Raw genomic sequence first — 21388 nt, 5'->3', positions numbered from 1 at the left:
CTCTCTTAAGATAATTCTATTGAATTAATTATAGAAATATTTTAATAACTTTGTTATCTACCTAAAATGTAGTATAGAATTCGGAGTTGTGCTCCAATTACCAACTCTGTTTTGTTAAAAGAAATTAATTTTTAAAGTAGTTATTTCTATAAGATGGTATTAATTTTGTAACTGTTTTTTGTTTTTTTTTAAAGAAATGTAAAAGTACTCCCATTATTAATCTAAACAGTTGAAGATAAAAGAAATAAAACTTTGTATTAATTATAAAGTACTTTCAAAACATCTATTACTTAAACACTCGGTTTTACTTTCTCTTACATTGGTTAATGAAAGAAGTATTAAGATTGTGCGAAATTTTCAAATGGAATTTTTCCTGAAATACACTGAATGTGAACACTTTTTTACGAAAACCGTTTTTAGAAAAAAGCTACAGCTGGGTACCCATCTCTAAATTGAATAAATTTTAGGTTTAAAAAAAAAAAAATATTTACTTTCTAGTTTTCTTCAAACTTCGTAGTTTATATGCTAAGTATTTATTGTTAATGCGCTTAATTGTTTATTCTCATATTTCTGTCCCTAAAATTTTTAAACCAATGTGTCGCACGAATTAACAAACATTTGTCTTTCAATCGAGCTGCAGCTTTGCAGTAAAACCTTTTTCAAAAACTTCAATATCGCCAGAATTTCAAAATTTAAAATAATTTTATAACTTTTAAATTAATTCATCGTCAAAACTCAATTAAATTACCAGTTACATGAAAAATGTAATACTTCAACTTTTTATAGTTGGCTCAATTTCCGCGTTCGAGGAAAAACTTCATCCATGTTTTGTTTTTTTTCCTTCCCATGTAAATTTATTTAATTAGGGTCCTGGCGGAGACAGTTCGTCCTGTAATCCTCTCAAGTACACATTTTGTTCCAACACATTTTCGTCATCTTAAACAATATTAAATGCAATAAACTTTTTTCTTTTTTTTTTAAATCGCTTTCGTTCCATTATTAAAATGACATCAAATCTGATTGTTTCGCAACAAATTTTGTGTAAGTAAAGTGGATAAAGGAAGAATAAAAACACAAATTTCAATAAATTCAAGCAATTACGTTTATAAAAATGTTGAAAAATTACATCATAAACAGCATTTTGATACTTCGATAAAAAAGATATAAATATTTAGTTTAAAATTGTTATTATGTATTTTTAGGCAACAACTTCGGTTGTTTCTTAATTGCAGTTATATCAAGAATTTTTCCACATTTGGTCTGTCGAGAATGAACTTTTTCTACTGCTTTTAATTTTTCTTTTTTTTTCTTATTTTTCTTAATTTTTTCTTGATGTTGATCAATGTCATCTAGATAAACAAAGTATAAGATACTGAGAAAAGAAATAATAAAAATTACAATCACTATTAGACTTTTTTTAAAAAAAGGGCCCTACGGATTTCCCAACTAAATTTTCGCTTCTAATTTTAATAAGTTACCCAAAGAGTCTGCGGAGATAGTTCTGCAGCAGCTAATTACTCAAGCGCACCATAAGAATATATGTAGACATAAGTGTTAGGGAAAAGTGTACCTCATGCTTGAATCGAAACTTGAATTTACAAGAAACTGTCGACAAGAGCTGCAATAAGTGATATCGTAAATTGCACCAGTAAAGTCAATTCCCATAGTATTGGTTCCCATAGTTGGTGGATGTAATATTTCTTATGTATCGGACAGTACGAGGGTCGTTTGAAAAGTCCGTGCAAAGTCAGAGAGATAGCACTACTGGCGCGTATCGAGGTTATGTTTAGTTAGTAGCATCTCTTGGAAGAACACACACCAAGTTTCAGCCAGATCGGTCTATTTCTTTGTGTTTGGCATTCGTTTGAATCGAGGAAGTCGAGTGATTTTCAAAAAATGGACGAAAAAGAATTTCGTGTGTTGATTAAGCACTACTTTATGAAAGGCAAAACGCCTCAGGAGACTAAAGAGAAGCTTGATAAACATTATGGTGACTCTGCACCTTCGATTAGAACAGTTTATAAGTGGTTTCAAAATTTTCGGAGTGGCCATATGGGCACAAGTGACGCTGAACGTTCTGGACGCCCTGTTGAGGTTACTACTCCAGAAATCATTGATAAAATCCATGATATGGTGATGGATGACAGAAGAGTGAAGGTGCGTGAGATTGCTAGTGCTGTGGGCATCTCGAATGAACGGGTACATAATATTTTGCATCAACATTTGGACATGACAAAGCTATCCGCAAGATGGGTGCCGCGATTGCTCACGCTTGACCAAAAACGAAATCGTGTGAAGTGTTGCAAGGACGGTTTGTAGCTGTTCCAGAAGAATCCGCAGGACTTTAAGCGTCGTTTCGTCACTGTGGATGAAACATGGATACATCACTACACTCCTGAGACCAAAGAACAATCTAAACAATGGGTTACCAAGGGGGAATCTGCGCCAAAAAAGGCGAAGACCGTTCGTTCCTTCGGCCGGAAAGATTATGGCGACTGTCTTTTGGGATTCGCAAGGAATAATCCTCATCGACTATCTGGAAAAAACTATTACAGGTGCATATTATTCATCGTTATTGGACCGTTTGAAAACCGAGCTGCAAGAAAAACGCCCACGATTGGCCCACAAAAAAGTCCTTTTCCATCACGACAACGCACCAGCTCACACCTCAGCAGTTGTGGTCGCAAAATTAATGGAAATAGGGTTCCAACTCGTTTCACATCCCCCCTATTCTCCAGACTTGGCTCCCTCGGACTACTATTTGTTCCCCAATATGAAGAAATGGCTGGCGGGAAAAATATTTTATTCAAACGAAGAGGTGATTGCAGAAACGAATGGCTATTTTTCAGACTTGGACAAATCCTATTATTCGGAAGGGATCAACAAACTAGAGCAGCGTTGGACGAAGTGTGTAAGCCTAAAAGGAGACTATGTTGAAAAATAAAAAAGGTTTACCCCAAAAAATTAAGTAGTTTTTATTTTTGCACGGACTTTTCAAACGACCCTCATAAGGTCAAAATTCTGGTTTCACTTTAATGAGAAATGATCTAACGAGAATAAAGGTGATAATTAATCCTAACATACCTTTCAGAGAGCTAAAAACTTGTGAGACCTGAATGCAGTAATTTTGATAATCTAATAGATTAATCAAATGAACTTGAGATTCTATTAAGGTGTGTGCATTAAGGTGTATTTAGATAAGAATTAGTTTATGCAACTTTAGCACAGCTCAATATCAGCGCGGGTGCATTATGAAACTGCATAAAAATCATAATAATTCTTTAAAATAAACTGTTATTTTATATAACATACTATTTTTTAAGACGTCGCCACTTAATATAAAAGCAAAATGCTAATGATGGTTATCACCTACTTTTTCCAGTAAAACATTTAGAATCTAAATGACTAACCTCACAACCAATTTACCAATAAAAAGAATTTCTCGTAGAAAAAGGAACATTGCCAAAGAGTAAGCGTAATGCATTCAGAAGAGCATAGATACTACAATTCAATCTTAAAGCAATTAAGGAAAAAAATCTTAAAGTCTCAGCAATGGAGAATAAAAATCATTAAGATGTACGATATGTTGGTTTAAAGGAAACAGTCATAACATATAAAGCGAGGAGCAGAATTGGAACTATTGTATGCAAAACGCAACAGATAAGAGTAATATCATTTATTGCAGTTGACCCTGTCGACGGTTTCATGGGACTTATGGCAACGATTAAAGCCTGAATTGCTGACACTTCAAAACATAGTAGCACTTAGATCGTTAACAAATTCAATCGTTCGCCTAAATTTCCCGATTATAGCTTTTCAATGAGTAGAGTGCGACTAAAATATAGCGAACATTGTTGCAGATTTGAAAATAGTATCAATTAAAAACAAAATTAAATCATGTGACTAATTTATTAATAGTCATATTTTTAAAATGAACAAATTCGGTCAGCTCCGGGCGCCAATAACCATATATGTTGACGCGCCTTAAATCATTAAAAAAAAAAAAAAAAAAAAAAAAAAAATGGAAAACAATAAATATTTGTTTCTTATGAGTCTTAGTTAATTCTTGGGTCGATACATGTATTATTTTTTTTTTTTTTTGTATTTAAGGTGCGTCAACATCTGATATTATTACGCCCGGAGTTTTTACCAGACAGTGAGCTGTAAGGAGCTCCTAGGAGAGAACATACATCTAATGGCAAGCAGCTGCAATACTAACCACTCAGATAATAAATCATATGCCTTCGCTATTTATTCGCTTCCCTTATTATTATTTCATTTTTTATTTATTTAGTTTTGTAGCGCATCAGCTGCCAAGGCTATTAGCGCTTTACTTCAGTACTATATCAAAACGCTGATATATTCTTTATATGTACATGCAATAAATTTAAGTACGCAGATAATAGTACTTTTCAACTTACTTTTATTTTCGCTGGGTGAGAGCTGGTATCTATCTAAATAACGCAGAGTTGCCTGAGACAAGTTATTTGGGGAACCTAATTTTTGTACTTTATACTCTTTCTGACCTAAGAAAAAGTAAATAATAAATAAATACATTTTTGTTTAGAAACAATTATTTATAGGTTTGATAATTTCTATTCAAAATTTCTCTATTTATAAAGGGACTTTGCTAAACAGAGGCACAAAATATTATAGGTGAGAAATCAAATATATTTTTACTCTTTTTTTTTAAAATTTTTCAATTCAAACAAATAAAAATATTAGTTATATTTATAAATTATAATTATTTTATTTATTAGAAACATATTCATCTAACCTGAGAAATTGTGTTGTTCATGTTTTAAGTACTTATTAGCAAGGGCATTCATGTGTAAACTAGTCTCTGAATCACAATGAAGTTGCTGTCTACTTGTCATTTTATTACTTTTGGGTTTAGTAAATGTAACGCTAAAATAAATATACTACAAATTAATTTATTTCTAAGACATAGTCATTAAATTTAGATTGGATTGATTAATCATTAATATTATTATTATTATTTAATATTCCATCACTCCAGAAAAAATTAATTTACATCAAAGGGATTTTTAAAATTATTATTATTATTACTGTGATTAATTCTTTTTTTTCATTAAAAAAAAGGTTAAATTCATAATTCAGCGCAATCTAAGAATTGCCAAAACATGTAGTTATCGTTTGTAGATAAACTTTGTTAATTATTCTATGAAGTTGGTCACGCAAGTAAATTCCAATTATATTAAAAAAAAAAGAAAAAAACAAAGACAAATGGAAATAATGTTTTTAAATACTCAGCAATTTAAATGCTTAATTTCTAAATAATTGTTACATTTCATAAACTTTAATGACGTACCGTTTTGTCACTGGACTTTCTGGCTCCACAAAACTAACGCCTAATTGACGTAAATGATCTATAGTTGCATTTCGTACATCATCATCAGCCAAATCCTTTTCTTCATTATCAACTGACTTTTGTAACATATCATTTACTTTTCCCTAGAAAACATAAAATTTAAGTAAAATAAAAATTGTATTTATTCTTCAAGTTAAATCGAAAGCAATGTTCAAATTACACTTTTATACTCAAATGAAAAAAAAAAAATTCTTTCTCCACAAGGGTCATACAGAAATAGGTCTCAAGACACCATCCGAAACTGTCATAAAAAAAAAATAATGGAAACACTTCAAAATGGACTTTGGATTTCAACAACTATCAATGACTGAGATTATACTAAATGAAGCAGGTTATACAGAAAAAGAAGTAAAAGTAAAGTAATTCCTCTTAATTTGAGACGGACTTTACGCCTAGTTACCGAATAGGTGACATGGTCGAAGGCGCATAGCAAACACTGCACACATAATTTTGTCATTAACAGTAATTACAAGATCTAGACCGGTAATCAACCTAGAATTACAATACACTTTAGCTTTGCGAACCGTGCCTCTAACTATTGACGATTGAAATGTATTTATATACTTTAGTCGTTGAAGTTATAATTATTCTGTAGTGGGGAAACAAAAGTACTAAACAATTTTACAAAATTGTTTTGGTCAAGAATAGAGATAATCGTTGGAAAACAAACCACTGAATTATTAAAGAAACAACTTGCACCTTTTAAGAATTTCCATGTTCCCTTAATATTTTAAGAACCAATTCAATCCGACTGTACCATAAAATATTGTAACGAAGTTGACCTGAGGAGAGAAGAAAGGCCTAGATTGTTCTGGGAGTTGGGTGACCGAAGTCTATAACGGTTCACCATTGTGTAAACAAAAGGCCAGACTTTACCTGAGCCGTAGAAGAAAGGGCTAGATTGATCTGGGAGTTAGTGACCGAAGCCTATAACGGACCACCACTGTGTAAAAGCCAAGGAAGCGGCCCCAGTTGGAGTGGGGGCAGTGTGTGTTTCCCTAGTGTGTGTCGCAGTTGGAGTGAGTCAGAGTTGAGTCGGAGTTCTGCAGAGTTTGTCAGTCGGGCTGTTAGCCGGTTAGTTAGAGTCAGTTTGAGAGAGTCAGTGTTGCGGAGTGCTTCAGAGTTAGCGAGTTCCTCAGTTAGTGAGTAGAGCTTTGTTATTGCAGCTGAGAATAGTGCAATTCGGTGCAGTGCGGACCAGTGGTCAGTCGTGGAACAGTTTTGTGGTGTATTTACGTAGTGAGTAAGTAACAGTAAACTGTTGTGACTGTTGTAAATGGTAGATGTAATGAATAGCGATAGTTGCTAGTAAATGTCAAATCACTACTTATAAGTTTAGCGAGTTTTATTATTTATCGAACCCACACTTATTAAATTAACTAGTCTCACTAGTTGTAAGTAAAGTTTTTAGTAAAAGGACAAAAACTTTACAATATTATAAAAGTAAAAAGCATATTTTACTCAATTCAATAACAATTATTAATTTGTCATAAAAAAAAAAATGTTGAATTATCTTACAACAACTGTGTCATACAATGTCCATCCTAATGGTTTCGATGATTTTTCATCACTGGTGGTGCTATTGGATGATTCACTGGAAAATAAATAAAGTTATAGCAATAAAGTAAAAGTTATGTCAGACAATAAAACAAAATTATAACTACAAGAGGTTTAACTGATATTTTTTATGTTGTAAATTTTTTATTTCTTATATATTTATAGATGCTTATAATTCTCTTATAAAATAGCAATTTATACATCACACATTTTCTGAAGATTTCTGAATTAAAAGATTTAGTATCTTTAACCCTCCGTTAAAAGCTTAAGAAGCATCAATAACAATAATAAAAAAAACTCCCATTTTTGCCAACATTTTCTTCTCCAGGAAAGTCAATACAGGAAGATAGAGGTCATTGATTTTTTTTATATCTGAACACCTTCAGCGATCACTTGTAAAACCATTTTGTTAAGTTAAAACATTCCATTTTTTCCTAAAGAGGTAACTTTCTTGGATAATTATTTTAAAAAATATTAAATTTATCACGCTAAAAAAAAAAAAATTATCACAAAAAAATGTAAAAAGAGAAAACTAAGAATAAATTGCAACTCGTAACAAATAATAAACAGCACCTCAAAATATTATTAATCTCTTTCCTTCTCTTACTTTTGAAAGAAGAAAGTATTGCAATCGAATAGATTTTCTATTTGAGATTACAACGTAAAAATCAGTTTTGGGGTTACCTATTAGAAAAAAATACTTTTACAAATTGATCTGTGTGTACGGGGGTCTGGCAATATTGAGTGTTTTTTTACGCCATAATCCAAAAACAAAAAATAGCAGAAATTTCAGTAAAGTGACACTATGCAGGGATCAACCAGGGTTTTGCAGTTTTGCTGCAGTCTTCCAGCGAAGCTAATCATAATGTACCCTTCTGGTGCCGAGATCGTAATAAGGGGAGTTATTAATTCTAGAGTTATCTTCTAGTCCGGCAGCACCCGGCCTTAAAGCTAAACAGTTCCTCCTTAAGATTAGTGTAAAATTGTTTAGAAATCTTGTCGAGAATGTTCATCACAATCGGACAGCACACATCTCTTGGCCTGGGAAGGGAGGGCTCTGCGGAGTTTTTAAGGTACCCGTACCTATTACTGGGAGAATGCTGGGGAGTTTTCAAAACAGCTTTGATCGCCAATGGTCAGAGAGACTTATTTGGAAACCAATTTTTTTAATTCTACCTCATTGATGCCCTTTATCAGGAGCTTTATTTAAGTGGGGCGATAAGCACGTTTGACAAGTACATATAAGCCATTGATTGTAGTCTCGTTTCAGATAAGTTTAGCCTCAAACCAAAACTGGTTAATACGTACATCATGTACAATTAATCACCAAGCACATGGCCTCTTCCTAAATTTTTAACATTTTCAGAGGTAGCTTTTAATAATAAAGGTAACTTGGTTAGATTGTTTATCTAAATGATAATTTCAAAATAAAGAAAATTCATAGCCCGCAGTTTAAGGACATTGCTCTTGGTAATGACCAACATACGTATTACTAATAGTAATTGGTAACTTCTTTCTTTGGAACTAGGTAACACAATATTTAATGCATTCTTGAATAGGTTCTAAACATTTCTTATTCTTTCATTGTAACATTTAAGAAATGAAGAGACTAAATGTACAATACATCCTATCCTTATGTTCAAACAATATGAATTCCTTAATTATTCCAGCTTTAAATTTACCTGTCACTTTCTGATTCGGAAGAAGTTTTATATTCCTGCATATCGATATGAAGTGAAGCTTGAGGAGAAGGTGGATTTTCTTCAGGTACCGTTACATCATTTAACGTAAATGATACATTATTCCTTTCACGGTCTGCTCTGAAAAAAAGTTTCAATAAAAAGGTATAAAATTAATAATTTTCAAGAAATTGAAACTTCAACAAATGAAATGTAATAAATAAACTTTTTTACGGCCAACTTCCTTATTTTTTTTTTTTTTTTTTTTTTTCTTTTTTTGGCGCATCAACAGCTGAGGTTATTAGCGCCCAACTTCCTTATTATATTTTTTAAATAAACTAAAAAGTTAGTAAAAAAAGAACAGAAGTAAATGTGGCTTTAAATACTTCTAAAAAAAAAATAAATAAACAATGTATAGTCAACCCGAAACTACCTCTACGCAAAAGAGGCAGCAGGAAGTCTAGGGTGCAACTCCATTATTTTGTGCTATGCTTATATATATAATTTTTATTTAAAGCGCGTCAATATTTGAGGTTATTGGTACCCGGAGATTTTTTCAGGGCACTGTTGGCCTCCGAGCAGTGAGTGTCTCATAACAAAACAACACCGGACAATACAATAAGCTGTAAGAAGCTTCTAGGAAGAGAAAATCTAAGAACCAGCAGCTGGATTCGAACCCGGGATCTCCGCGTGGAAATCTAATATGCTAACCAAATAGATAATCCCTTCTTTACTACGCTATTATTTTAATTAAATTAAGTTAATGACAAAAATTTAGGGAAATCGCGCGAAGTTCAATAGAAAACTATAATATTCTTTTGTAAGCAATGAGATTTGGTCAATACTGAACAATAAATTTAGGGCGCTACATCTGACATGAACCCGGCTCTCTTCAGCTTGTGAATTCTAGATGAAGTGGATTTAATTTGGTTTTAATAAGGAAAGGATTCATTCATTGCTTAGTGCAACGGACTTCCACTAAAGAGTTTTGGATTTAGAGTTTCTCATGCCAGCTCTTACAATTTAAAGTTCTATTATCTAACTTTAGAACAATTTCCTGCCTAATAGAACAATCCGTTATTTAAAGCTCAAGCGCCAATAAACTGAGATACGCTAAGATGGGCCTTATCAACAAAAAATAGAAAAAATTAAGATTAAGGATTAGGCAAAAATTAAATAAATAATTTAATTATTGGTAAATATTTCATGTTTTCATAAATGGATGAAATGGTTGAAATTTATAATTCAAACTAAAGGACTCATTAAAAACTGTCAAAATATAGTGGCAACACTGTTTACTTACTTTTTACACAAAGGTTATTTAGAAGGTTACAGTAGATCTAAAGTAACTTGTTATGGCTTTATTTCGTTTCCGATGGCTTCGCAGGTTTGTGAGGAGACACACAACACCCGTACCTCAAGATATCGCGCTTGATTGGAAAGCTAAACTGTCAATTGGATACATGTTAATTACTTGGAACGCACTAGGGGTTGTTTTGTATATGTGCTTTACTGGTAAAGCTGACTGGCCTCAATACTATGGACTTAAAACTGAAGAAGAAGCCAATAAAAAGCCAGCTGTATATTTTGCTGAGTTGCTAGGAATAAAAAAAGCACATGTAATATCTGTTTCCGGTTTAAGTAAGAAGGAAGATTATGAATATCGAAAAATTGAAATTGATAAAACGTGATGTAAACTTCGTAGGTAAAACAATAAAAAATGTGTTGCTAGTGTTAATACCATAATTCTTATAAAGTTAAAACCTAAGGTAAAAATTGTTATTTCCAAAAGTGATATATTCTTTGTGTGGTTTTATTTAAAAATTAGTAAAAAAATATGTCTAAATTGGCGTGATAAACTTCCCACGGTGTTGAGTTTATATTTCAAAATGTACAAAATACAAAATAAATATGAAACAGTAAGGATTAATTTATTTAAAGTTGCTTGTTTTTTTTTTTTATTTAAGACGCGTCTTATTATATTATAGGTTATTGGCGCCCAGAGCTTTTCAGTGCAATGTCGGCCTGATAAACAATGTTCTCTCGTTTCAGACAACACTGTTTATCACCGGACAATGAGCTATAAGAAACTTCTAGGAAGAGAAAAATCTAAGAGCCGGCAGCTAGGTTTGAAATCGTGATCGCGTTGGAATCCAGAATTCTCAAACTTAACTAATCCTTTCCATGTGTTGCTTACCATCGTTACAATTTCAGAATAAAATTTGGAATGAACAAATCCCTTAATTTATAAAGTACAACAAATGCAATTGTTCCTATATAAATAATTCAATCAACATTTCTATTTCAGTCGCTTATAAAATACTGTGGGTGTAATTAATAGTAATTACAAACATGATGTACAGACCCAATTTATAAATGAAAAGTTAGGCAAATGATAAGCCTTAAGAGCTACAAATGTTAGCTTGTAAGATAAATACCTGTTTTGAGGGGTCTCCAAAAAATTGCACTTCACGTTAGATGAATCTTCTTCTTCGTCTGAGGTGCTCTCTGTTGAACTTACATGGTTATCTACACAAAATTTTGATTTTTTTTTACTCTTAGGGGTGATTTTCAGTTCATCACAACTGATTTTCGCAAAGCTATTTTCTATAAAACTAGTCATTATTCCAACTGAAACTTTTTTTTCTAGATTTTCATTTTCTTTAATCACTGCTAAATTAAATGTTCTTTTTTCTTTTGTTCCTCGACGTTTTTTATTCAACAGTATAGGTCCTCCTGCAGCTGTAGAATAGGGTTTATCTTCTTTTACATTAATTTCAATTAATTTTTGCACTTGTCTTTGCAATAGCTCCAACTGTTGGTTTTGTAGATAAACAATCTTATACAAATCGCTAATTTGTTTGTTGTTTAAATTATCATTCTTTCGTTGCCTAGAATTTCTAGTGCAGGAACATGATACATAATTACCTTTGCAACAATGATAATTGGATTGATTGCAATAACAATGATCTCCTACATGACAACTGCTGTTACTCTTGTCTAAGAGTGGACTGTAATTCATAGACTGATTATAAGGACTACACGAGACAGTTTCTCTTAAATATTTGTCTTTTATTTGTGGGGAATAATGTTGGTCCTGTCTAGAAACTAATTTTTGATGGGTTGCTGGTGAGGGTATAAACATTTCGTTGACTGTTCTTGATTGAGAGCTGCAGTTTCCAAAAAAGTTAACAGACGGTTGAACATCACTGCCATGCTCTAAATAATGTTGAGAACTATAAGATGGCAATAAAGGTGTACAACTTTTCCGCTGTTCAAATATATTTGGATTATGAAATGCTTGGTTGCTTTTAAGCTCTACATTATGATTAGACATATTTGAATCTAAATGATTACCACAACACGGCGAAGTTTTGGGGATCACATGATGCCAATTCTCTAACGATCTTCCTAAATTACTAACCATATCTAATGTGCATTCTTCTCCTCGTGCCTGATTTAAAGCATGGTTTTTTGATTTCCAAGCATTAAATGATTTTTCCATTTGCTTCAAGTTTTCTGATGTAGGAGACTGACTGGAATCAGATGTTGAAGGAATAATTGTTTGAGTTTCCTGCTTAGTATTGAAATATCCCTTAGACAATTCCCTTCTGTACAAAGTTGAAATGTTTCCATCTTCTCCCTGGAATAATAACAAGCACAAATAAGAAGATAAAACAAAAAAAATACAATGAACATTTATAGTTAAGCATACGTTGCCATAGCAAAAATGTTTTTTTACCTGAACTCAACTTATTTACGATTTTTTTTTTCCGAAAAAACCAATAAAATACAGAAGTATTTAATAAGTCCAGTAAAGTCCCCACTAAATGTATATTAAATGTTGGCAATTACAGGCATTCAATCATCCCACAGGCAAAAATTGAGCTCATTCTTTTCAGCTCTCACCCTTATACATAGTACATATTACAGACACTATTTTATGAACAAGCACAGACACGAGTGAGAGCTATGAGCTTGTTTTAATGAATTTGTCCATAGCAACACTTTGAACAAACATAATACAATAAGCACAAGCTTTAAAGAATGTAATGTATGTGCTCACTTAAGTGTTGCTATTGTATACTTGGTTCTTCTATGATTACAAAAATCAAGTAATGGTTCGAATGCCTTATCCCCTTCAGCAAGAAACCCGGAGAATCTGGCCTCAAGCTATTATTGAAACGCCTGTATCGCTAGGATATAATGTTCTCCAGCGTCTTAAATATCCACTTGAAGGTAGAGAAAGTAATATTGTCCTGGATGAGAGGATTTCATAATTTAAAAGACCATGTATCATAAATGTCATCAATTATATGTATAACTACCGATCTTTAAAAAACAAATTAAAAAATCCTTCCAGTTGATTCTTCTAAAATGTTGGTATTTTCCACTTAAATTTGAAGACACAATCATTTCTGCTCACAAAGTTAACGACAAAAGTACTTCTACACCTTAAGAACTTCGACTTATCAAAAATATACAAAAAAATGTGTAGTACTCACCGCCTTTGTAGCAGCAGCCATAGGAGATTTACTTTCTTCACTCTGATACATTTTATAAATTCGTCACTCCGTTATAAAATGATAACTTAGAAATGGGGGAAAAAATTGTGGGTGTAGTTGGACTAAAATTAACTTATAGATGTCCTGGCAGTAAATATACGATTAACATGATACAACTAAGAATAAAATGAACTTCCCTCCATAATTATATCACTCACTTGTGCCAACTAAAATGATTTGAAAAATTACTTGACAAGTTGGATAATATTCTGAGATATCACCTTAACGACATTCCAGATTTTTTAAAAATAAATTTCCAATAAACTAATGAATTAATCCCAAAAGAGAGCAAAAAAAACTTTAAATCAGATAAAAAAATTTTTATTTGAATAATTTATCTGAGGAAATTAGTCTTGGGCATTTTGACATGTGAGTTAGATGTATAACGTTTCTATAAGTAGCACAAGAATTATAATCAGAAAAAGACGACCATGTTCCCGCTAATTTTTTAACTTTATTTAGCAATAGCTCCAGGGGGAGTGAGGCCCACTATTTTTTGAGCCCTACCTGATATACAAACCTCTCTTAATCAAGCACTTTCTGTCATCTATTAATGCTTGGTTATTATCTAATGTACCAATCAAGCACGGACCCATAAGACATCATTTTAATTATTTCATAATTAATCATTTTACAAAGAATCACCTGGGCAAGATCGCATTACACCTAAAATCCATAAAAAATCTGCCACAAAAAGTCATCCTCTGTACTACAAACATATTCAACACCGTTCTAAGTTGAAGACCAATAAACTGAATAAATTGTCAACTTATATACGTACTCGTATACAGGGTGATCCATTTAAAACGCAACAATCGCAAATAACTTTTTAGGAAAGCGGAATTTCGAAAAAACCCACGAAGTAAACTATATGATTTTTTTGGGTCTAGTTTTCAATTTTTTTACCTTCGATGCTTTATCTTCATTTTTGGAGGAGTTACGTCAAAAAACTCAATTGAGATTTCATAAGGACCACTGGTTTTGACAATGATTGTGAAAACTACAAAAAAAAATTGTGAAAAATGACGTTGACCCCGTTTCGATACCCCTAATATTTGTCGAGATATTTAACATCAAAGTTACAATTTTATCAACTCGTGAACGGTTTTCAATATTAATTTTCCACCAGAAATACACGTTTTGAGAGGTCCTCTGACCATAAAAATGTTATTTGTGACGCAAAGAACAAAAATATTAATTATTAAAGATTTTAAAAATGTAGTGCAATGTAATGGTTATGGGTGAGTCAGAATAAATTTGTTTTATCATCAAATAAAAGCAACCAAACATCATTTTAGTGTACCCTGTATGCAAGACTTCATGACCTGTGATTACGGTAAGAATATCTTGCCAGAGTGTTGGTCTAATGATCAAGAACTTGGTTTTGTAAGTGAGAGATCACCAGTTCGAATCTTAATTCATCATAATATTTTTTTTAATAAAATGTAGTCATACGAGGGATACGAACTGGGGAATCTCCCACTTACAAAGCCACGCTATTGACCACTAAACCAACACCCGCCCCTCCCTGGCCAAAAATAAAGATACAGCATCGCGGGGTGGAAATTTGAAAACTAGACCAAAATAAACATATAGTTTACTTCGTGAGTTTTTTCGAAATTCCGCTTTCCTAAAATGTTATTTGCGATTGGTGCGTTTTAAATGGATCACCTTGCATATATGTACTTATACAGATATATATACAGGGTGACCAGAGTTATATGTTCCACCCACTTTTTTTTTTAACGGCGGGAAATTTCGAAAAAATAAAAAACACGTATTTAATCACTTTTAGTCTAGTTTATTTTCAGTGATTGACCCAGTTTTTTGAACCCCTGTACCTCGAGATACAGCATCCAACTTTTGCTTTTCAAATGGAACGTTATATTTTTTGTTGCATATTTTTATAGTTGTTGAGCTCCTAAAAAAACAAAAAAATTTTTTTTGAAATCAGTTAGGTTTTTCAAAAGTTTTGGTAATTTTAAATATGAAAAACAAATTTCAGTTTATTGTCAAAATGACGTTATTTTTGTTTAAAGAATCTGTTCAAACTAGGCACAATCAACGGATAGACAAGCCAAAACTCTGGACTCCCACGCTTTGCTTGTAGCAGCACTTATGGTGGCGAAGTCAAGATCTAGGCAGGCTAGAGTTATATCATCTTATGTGGATGATCTTATGTTATACAATCTATATGTGGATCTCATTCTTACTGGAAAATAACGTGTTGGAGTGGAAATAAGATCCATGTCCTTCCAAAGAACTTGGTGTTAGATTCAAAATGAGTCGGGACAAATTTAGGGATCTTACCTAATCTCTTACAATTTTCAACTTTCCCACCTTATATGCAAATGGTAGCGATTTATAGTCAGTCGCTTTCTTCAATCCTCCGCTCTAACTGACTAAGGATTGGGAGTTCCATTACTTTAGACGCCAATGTATGAGGTTTTCCTGCAGGGTAACACTTGCAAAATTTATTATTTTTAATAAACATTGTATCATTTCTCGATAATAACTTTAATTCCATGACTAAAAGTCAGATTTTATTTATCGATTAGAAGTTCAAATATATAATACAAAAAATTATAATAACTGATTTTCCCTTTCTTAAAGGAAATTTGTGATTATCTTATTGAGAAAAAACAGTTTTTTTTTTTTTTTTTTTTTTAAAAAAAAAGGGTAAATTTATTAATTAAAATAGAAAGGCCAAACGTTTTTGTAAAAAATATTTTTTTTAAAAAAAGCAATTAATTTTTATTTTGTTAGCGAAAAAAAGCTGTTAAGAAATTTTTTTAAAAAATCGGTTAAAATAAAAGAAATTGTACGCAAACAAAGAATTTTTTTTTTGTTGATTTGAGACAGAACTATGTTAATTTTAGTAAACATATGTATATTTAATGTATGTAATAAATATTTAACAAATAGTATTTGTATATACATGTATGTATTAATGTAGATTCTATATATACATAGATTAGTGCAACTAAATGTAATATATATGTAAATAATCTTATAGTTATATAATACATGTGTTTGTTTATTATATATGTATATATGTATACATAAAGTTATAATTTACTTTGAAAATCTGACAATAAATATTTTTGCTTTCGCTAATCAAACGTGTGCAGAATTATTAATTTAGGAATTCAAATATTTATTAATTATTTTGTTGTTCAGAGAAGTAGAGTATATTTTTCAATATTATTATTATTTTTTTTAAATATGGAGTAATTTTATTTTTAATATTTTTAAATAAAATTTTATAGAATAATGTTTTCAACCCTGTAAATTTTGGTACTAACCTTTCGCTCTTTTCAGTAAAAGCTTCTCGCAACGCAAAAAAAATATTTTGAACATTATAAAGATAAATAATGGCACATGCAGATCCATATTCGTTTTTGAAAGATTTTATGGCAGGCGGTATTTCTGCTGCTATTGCGAAAACTGCAGTCGCCCCTATTGAAAGAGTTAAATTACTCTTACAAGTTCAACAAGTTTCAACACAAATTGTAAAGGAGCAACAATATAAAGGTAAACTTATGATAACCTTTGTAAAATATATTAATTAACCAATTTGTTAAATATGTTTATCTGTTTAATTTTAATTTTTAAATGTTAATTTTCTTCTTTTTTTTCTATGCAGGAATCATAGATGCTTTTATTCGATTACCCAAAGAACAAGGATTTTTAAGTCTCTGGAGAGGAAATCTAGCTAATGTTATCAGATATTTTCCTACACAAGCTCTCAATTTTGCATTTAAAGATGTTTATAAACAAATGTTTCTTGAAGGAATCGATAAAAATACGCAGTTTTGGAGATACTTTGCTGGAAATTTGGCTTCAGGGGGTGCTGCTGGTGCTTCTTCCCTTTGTTTTGTATATCCGCTAGATTTTGCCAGGACAAGGTTTGTAATTTTGAAAAGCATTTATTACAATTTATTTTCCGCCAATACTCTGTTATGTCTGCCCAAGAAATCGCCCTTGTCAGGTACATTCATAGTTTTCTCTATTTAAAATTCTTATTGAAATTGAATGGTTGCTAGAAATACTTTTATCTTTACTTATTTAGCTATACATCGAAATAGGGTGGATCAGTAAACCTACCTTTACAACTATACCACAACTAACCACGCAGGATCTGTGGTGTGCTCAATTCCTCTATTCCAATAAAACCTTAAATAAGACCTCAAAGGTGCTGGGTTTGGAATAAAGAAGCAATTATAGCCAACAATAAAATAATAAATAATACGCTCAGTGCCATTCTCAAACTACTCTTACAATGATAAAAATCATATTGCTATTTATTGAATTGCACATATGAATGATATATATTTTTAATGATTTATTTATAAAGATATATCAACAAGTATATATAACAGGGTGACCAGAGTTTTATGCTCCACCCACATTTTTTTTTTTTAAACGGCGGTCAATTTCGAAAAAATAAAAACAGGTATTTAATCATTTTTAGACTAGTTTATTTTCAGTGATTGACCCATTTTTTTAAACCCCAATATCTCGAGATACAGCATCCAACTTTTTTTTTCAAATGGAACGTTATATTTTTTTTATAGTACTTCTCCAATTCTTAGTTTAAACAATTTTGTTTTCCGTTGTCTGATCTCAAACATTTAAAACGTAATAAAACTTTTTTGAAAAAATGTACGAAATTATTTTTCCGGCATACTTCTATTTTGCTATTTTTTTACCGATTTTGGGATTTCATCTATCTTCAGAGATGAAGATCTTTGGATGAATTGGCATCATATGATGATTATCCCTGGCTGCCGATTTCCTTCAATTTATAGAACCTTGCATTCTGATTTTTTGTCTAAAGGCACTGGGCACTTCCCTACCTACCTTACGAGGCACCAAAGGGGTGTACCTATTTAACTTTAAAGCCAACTAAAAATAAAATCCTTATCTCGGTAAATTCATTTAATTTTGTAAATAATCACTTATATCAGAATTTTTTCTTTTTGTATTTAAGGCGCGTCAACATCCGAGGTTATTGGCGCCCAGAGCCAATTTTTCTTTGCACTGCCGTCCTTCGGACAATGTTCTATCATTAAAGATAGCACTGCCCATCAACGGACAGTGGGCTGTAGGAAGCTCCTAGGCACAGAAAAACTAAGGATCAGAAGCTGGATTCGAACCCGGAATCTCCGTGTTGGAATCCAGTATTCGCTACCCACTCAGCTAATTAATCCCTTCCATTATCAGGAATGTTGTTTTATTAATTGCTTTTAGAGTATCCAGCGAAACTAATTTTTCGCTCTGATATGTTACTTTAGTTTGTTTTACGATTCGATCACTTGTTAGATATTGTGAAATAAGAACACTTAGTAAAATTTCTGGCGTTTAAGAAAATGTTCAGTATCAAATCATTTAGAAAAAATCAATAAATATTTCACACCAATTTCATTGTGTTTTGTTCTTGTAGATTGGCTGTTGACGTGGGAAAAGGTCTTTCCGAGAGACAATATACTGGTATAACGGACTGCATTTTAAAAATTTTTAAGAGTGATGGTTTGGTAGGACTTTATAGAGGTTTCAACGTTTCTGTACAAGGAATAATTATTTATAGAGCAGCCTACTTTGGATGTTACGACACAATCAAAAGCATGCTACCTGATCCTTCAAAGACTCCTTTTATTGTTTCCTTTTTAATTGCTGAGGTAGTATTGAAATTATTTGTATTAACATTAATTATTATTATTAGTAATCAAATATATTATTATGGTCTAAATTTTTAGAATTTTAAATTCTAAATCTAACAGGCGTTATCGACTACTTAAAAGACTACTAGACCAACGTTCAAAACTTTCTCTTAACAACAAACGACTGATTTACAATTCTTTACTAAAACCCACCTGGACGTACGGTATTGAACTGAGGGGTTCAACGAAACGCTCCAGTCTTCAACGAATTCAATCTCTTCAGTCTCAAATTCTCCGCACTATCGTTACGCTCCATTTTACGTTTCAAATCTAACCATCCACACAGACCTGGAAATTCCGTTTGTACGTCAGATTGCATAAACTCGTTTATAAAAGTTTTCATCAGAACTTGTACTTTCATTCCAATCCTCTTGTCCGCCATTTATCATCTCATCACCATCCAGATCATCCTGCCAGACGATTAAAACGCCGGTGGCCTCGCGATTTTCTGTCTTCTGAGGAGAGTAGCTAATCCTGGAGATGACTTAGGGAGTGTTATCACTAGGTAACTTCTCCCCTCAATTTGTGAGATTGTAGTGGTCAGTTATTGTCATTGTTTCTAATAGTGCATCTAGCGCTGGTTTAACAAATAAATTAAAAAAAAAAAATTCTAAATCTAATCACCAGTTAAAAATATCACATAATAATGTACACCAATGACATTTATAGATAAAACAGATTGCACACCGTGCATCCCAATCAAAATGAATGCTTCTTTCTTCGCGGATATGCCATTTCAATTTAAGAGATTGCAATTCCCAATTCTGTTGACGTTTTCAGTCACCATCAACAAAGCTCAGGGCCAATTTTAAGAATTGTACGGTTTAGATCTAGACACGGATTGCTTCTCACATAGACAATTGTATGTTGCGTGTACTCGAGTCGGAGAAACACAATCTCTGTATCTGCAGAACAGAAAATGGAACCATATTATATGGCCACAAGAATTATGAAATTAAACATACCTATTAGAAACAAGCTCTTTCTTTTCCGTTTAACTAGGCTGAGCCACAACACCGCATGGTCTGATATAGCTAGTAGCTTGCTATAAATTTTACTTGACACATTGTTTAATTTGTAACCTATTCTAGCGCACTAGAATCCCTTCTCACATATGATATCATTACATGCTAAAGTAATGATGCTTCATTTTTTGAAAGATCTATCATTTTTTTTCCGGGAATTTCATCTTAAGGCATTCATTAATTACGCTTTCCATTAACGAGCTGTTTCTAAAAAAAAGTGCTTATTTAGTACCCACCCACAAGTACAGTAAAATTCGTAGAGTTTATCTATTAAAATTGAAATAGTGCCTAGAAGAATAAGCCTTGTATGAGTTTTATTTTAAATTTTATTCTTATAAGTCCAAAATTACGGAGATATTTATATTTTACTGTTTTCTAGGCTGTAACTACATTTGCTGGAATTGTATCATATCCCCTTGATACAGTACGTCGACGTATGATGATGCAATCTGGGTTAGCTCCAGAAAAGAGAGCCTACAAAAACACTCTTCATTGCTGGGGTAAAATATTGAAAACGGAAGGCCCCAAAGCATTTTTTAAGGGTGCCTTCTCTAACATATTAAGAGGAACTGGAGCAGCTTTAGTGCTCGCTTTATATGATGAACTTAAAGCTATAATTGCATAATAATTTTATTTAATTCTAAAATAATTTACTATATCAAATGTATGTTTTTATATTGCTGTTCATAGTTTCTTTTGTTTTTTGATGGTGAATAATTTTTATTATTGACTTTTGTCGTCAATTTGAACATGTTCTTCATACTTTTTGACATTTTTGAAACACCTCAAGGAAGATTTAAAAATATTTTACAAAAACAAATTTAAATTTTATTAAAATTGTGTAATAAATATTAAAGTGTTTTTTTCGCATTAATTTAACACCAACAGTTATTTTCCAAAATTTAAATTCTTAGGGAAAATATTTTTTTCTTAGACGTGAAATTTGCAGGATTGTAATGTGGTCATATTTTATTCTGTAGGCAAGTGCTACGACATAGGACCTAGGCCATAAATAGGCCCCATTTTTTACCCTAAAATGTCGCTTCTGAGTAAAACACTTCGAATGGGCACTATCTCGTGTCCATTTCTTTAATTTACCACGTATTAATTTTGTCAACATAATAAGTATAGTAATTGCCTATTTTTTCAAGCAAGCTTTACATCCAACTACCAATCAGATGTCGTGGAGGGAGGCGACTACTAAAGACTTCACTGTAAATGTATTTTATTAACCATTAAATAAAATCCAAGGCCTAAGACCAGGAATCGAACCCAGTACCATAATACTTATTAGCTTTACAGGCCTTTACAGAGGGGTCCGATATGTTCACGTACACCTTTACACATATGTCCTAATGGACAGAAACTGAAACTCTGGTATTTATTTGTCAACTTAATAATGGCCAAAGAAGAGTAATAGGCTCGGAATCTACGAAGGGATGAAAAG

General features: G+C 32.0%; 3 protein-coding genes and 1 long non-coding RNA gene across 6 annotated transcripts; 2 read left to right on the top strand and 2 right to left on the bottom strand.

Moving 5' to 3' along the window:
• Positions 1–1078: 1078 nt before the first annotated feature.
• LOC141449391 (uncharacterized) lies at positions 1079–13451 on the bottom strand. Its single transcript, XM_074118803.1, has 8 exons — positions 13134–13451; positions 11067–12271; positions 8632–8769; positions 6911–6986; positions 5333–5475; positions 4778–4908; positions 4422–4526; positions 1079–1349 (listed from the first exon to the last, which is right to left on the bottom strand). The coding sequence occupies exons 1-8, from the start codon at positions 13182–13184 to the stop codon at positions 1189–1191; spliced, it is 2010 nt and encodes a 669-aa protein (XP_073974904.1). The 5' UTR covers positions 13185–13451; the 3' UTR covers positions 1079–1188.
• On the top strand, positions 9934–10568 carry LOC141449397 (uncharacterized). Its single transcript, XM_074118817.1, has one exon. The coding sequence runs from the start codon at positions 9984–9986 to the stop codon at positions 10317–10319; it is 336 nt and encodes a 111-aa protein (XP_073974918.1). The 5' UTR covers positions 9934–9983; the 3' UTR covers positions 10320–10568.
• A 2663-nt stretch (positions 13452–16114) lies between the features above and the next one.
• LOC141449377 (ADP,ATP carrier protein 1-like) lies at positions 16115–20707 on the top strand. 3 transcript variants are annotated; one of them, XM_074118784.1, is made up of 5 exons: positions 16115–16133; positions 16515–16727; positions 16840–17101; positions 18640–18874; positions 20321–20707. In XM_074118784.1, exons 2-5 carry the CDS (start codon positions 16568–16570, stop codon positions 20564–20566), a joined length of 903 nt encoding a protein of 300 aa, XP_073974885.1. In that variant the 5' UTR covers positions 16115–16133; positions 16515–16567; the 3' UTR covers positions 20567–20707. The 3 variants fall into 3 exon arrangements, with proteins under 3 accessions (XP_073974885.1, XP_073974883.1, XP_073974884.1); XM_074118782.1 differs by lacking the exon at positions 16115–16133 and adding an exon at positions 16231–16377; XM_074118783.1 differs by lacking the exon at positions 16115–16133 and having other exon boundaries at positions 16478–16727.
• LOC141449384 (uncharacterized) lies at positions 16500–20055 on the bottom strand. Its single transcript, XR_012455488.1, has 2 exons — positions 19604–20055; positions 16500–19493 (listed from the first exon to the last, which is right to left on the bottom strand). It is a non-coding gene; the product is annotated as an uncharacterized lncRNA (long non-coding RNA).
• Positions 20708–21388: the final 681 nt, after the last annotated feature.

This window comes from Rhodnius prolixus, unplaced genomic scaffold (assembly GCF_049639745.1).
Source record: "Rhodnius prolixus isolate KJV_2025 unplaced genomic scaffold, Rpr scaffold_2, whole genome shotgun sequence".
Taxonomy (NCBI): Eukaryota; Metazoa; Arthropoda; class Insecta; order Hemiptera; family Reduviidae; genus Rhodnius; species Rhodnius prolixus.
This window is presented reverse-complemented; position numbering and strand designations above follow the sequence as displayed.

Bases quoted from the DNA above. Each gene is read 5' to 3' on its own strand.
- LOC141449397 (XM_074118817.1), top strand. From the start codon at position 9,984: ATGGCTTTATTTCGTTTCCGATGGCTTCGCAGGTTTGTGAGGAGACAC.
- LOC141449391 (XM_074118803.1), bottom strand. From the start codon at position 13,184: ATGTATCAGAGTGAAGAAAGTAAATCTCCTATGGCTGCTGCTACAAAG. The intron at 12,272-13,133 runs GTGAGTACTACA...TTATTATTCCAG, and splicing joins TGGCTGCTGCTACAAAGGCG to GGAGAAGATGGAAACATTTC. The intron at 8,770-11,066 runs GTATTTATCTTA...ACTTTTTTTCAG, and splicing joins TTGGAGACCCCTCAAAACAG to AGCAGACCGTGAAAGGAATA.
- LOC141449377 (XM_074118784.1), top strand. From the start codon at position 16,568: ATGGCACATGCAGATCCATATTCGTTTTTGAAAGATTTTATGGCAGGC. The intron at 16,728-16,839 runs GTAAACTTATGA...TTTTCTATGCAG, and splicing joins AAAGGAGCAACAATATAAAG to GAATCATAGATGCTTTTATT. The intron at 17,102-18,639 runs GTTTGTAATTTT...TTGTTCTTGTAG, and splicing joins CTAGATTTTGCCAGGACAAG to ATTGGCTGTTGACGTGGGAA.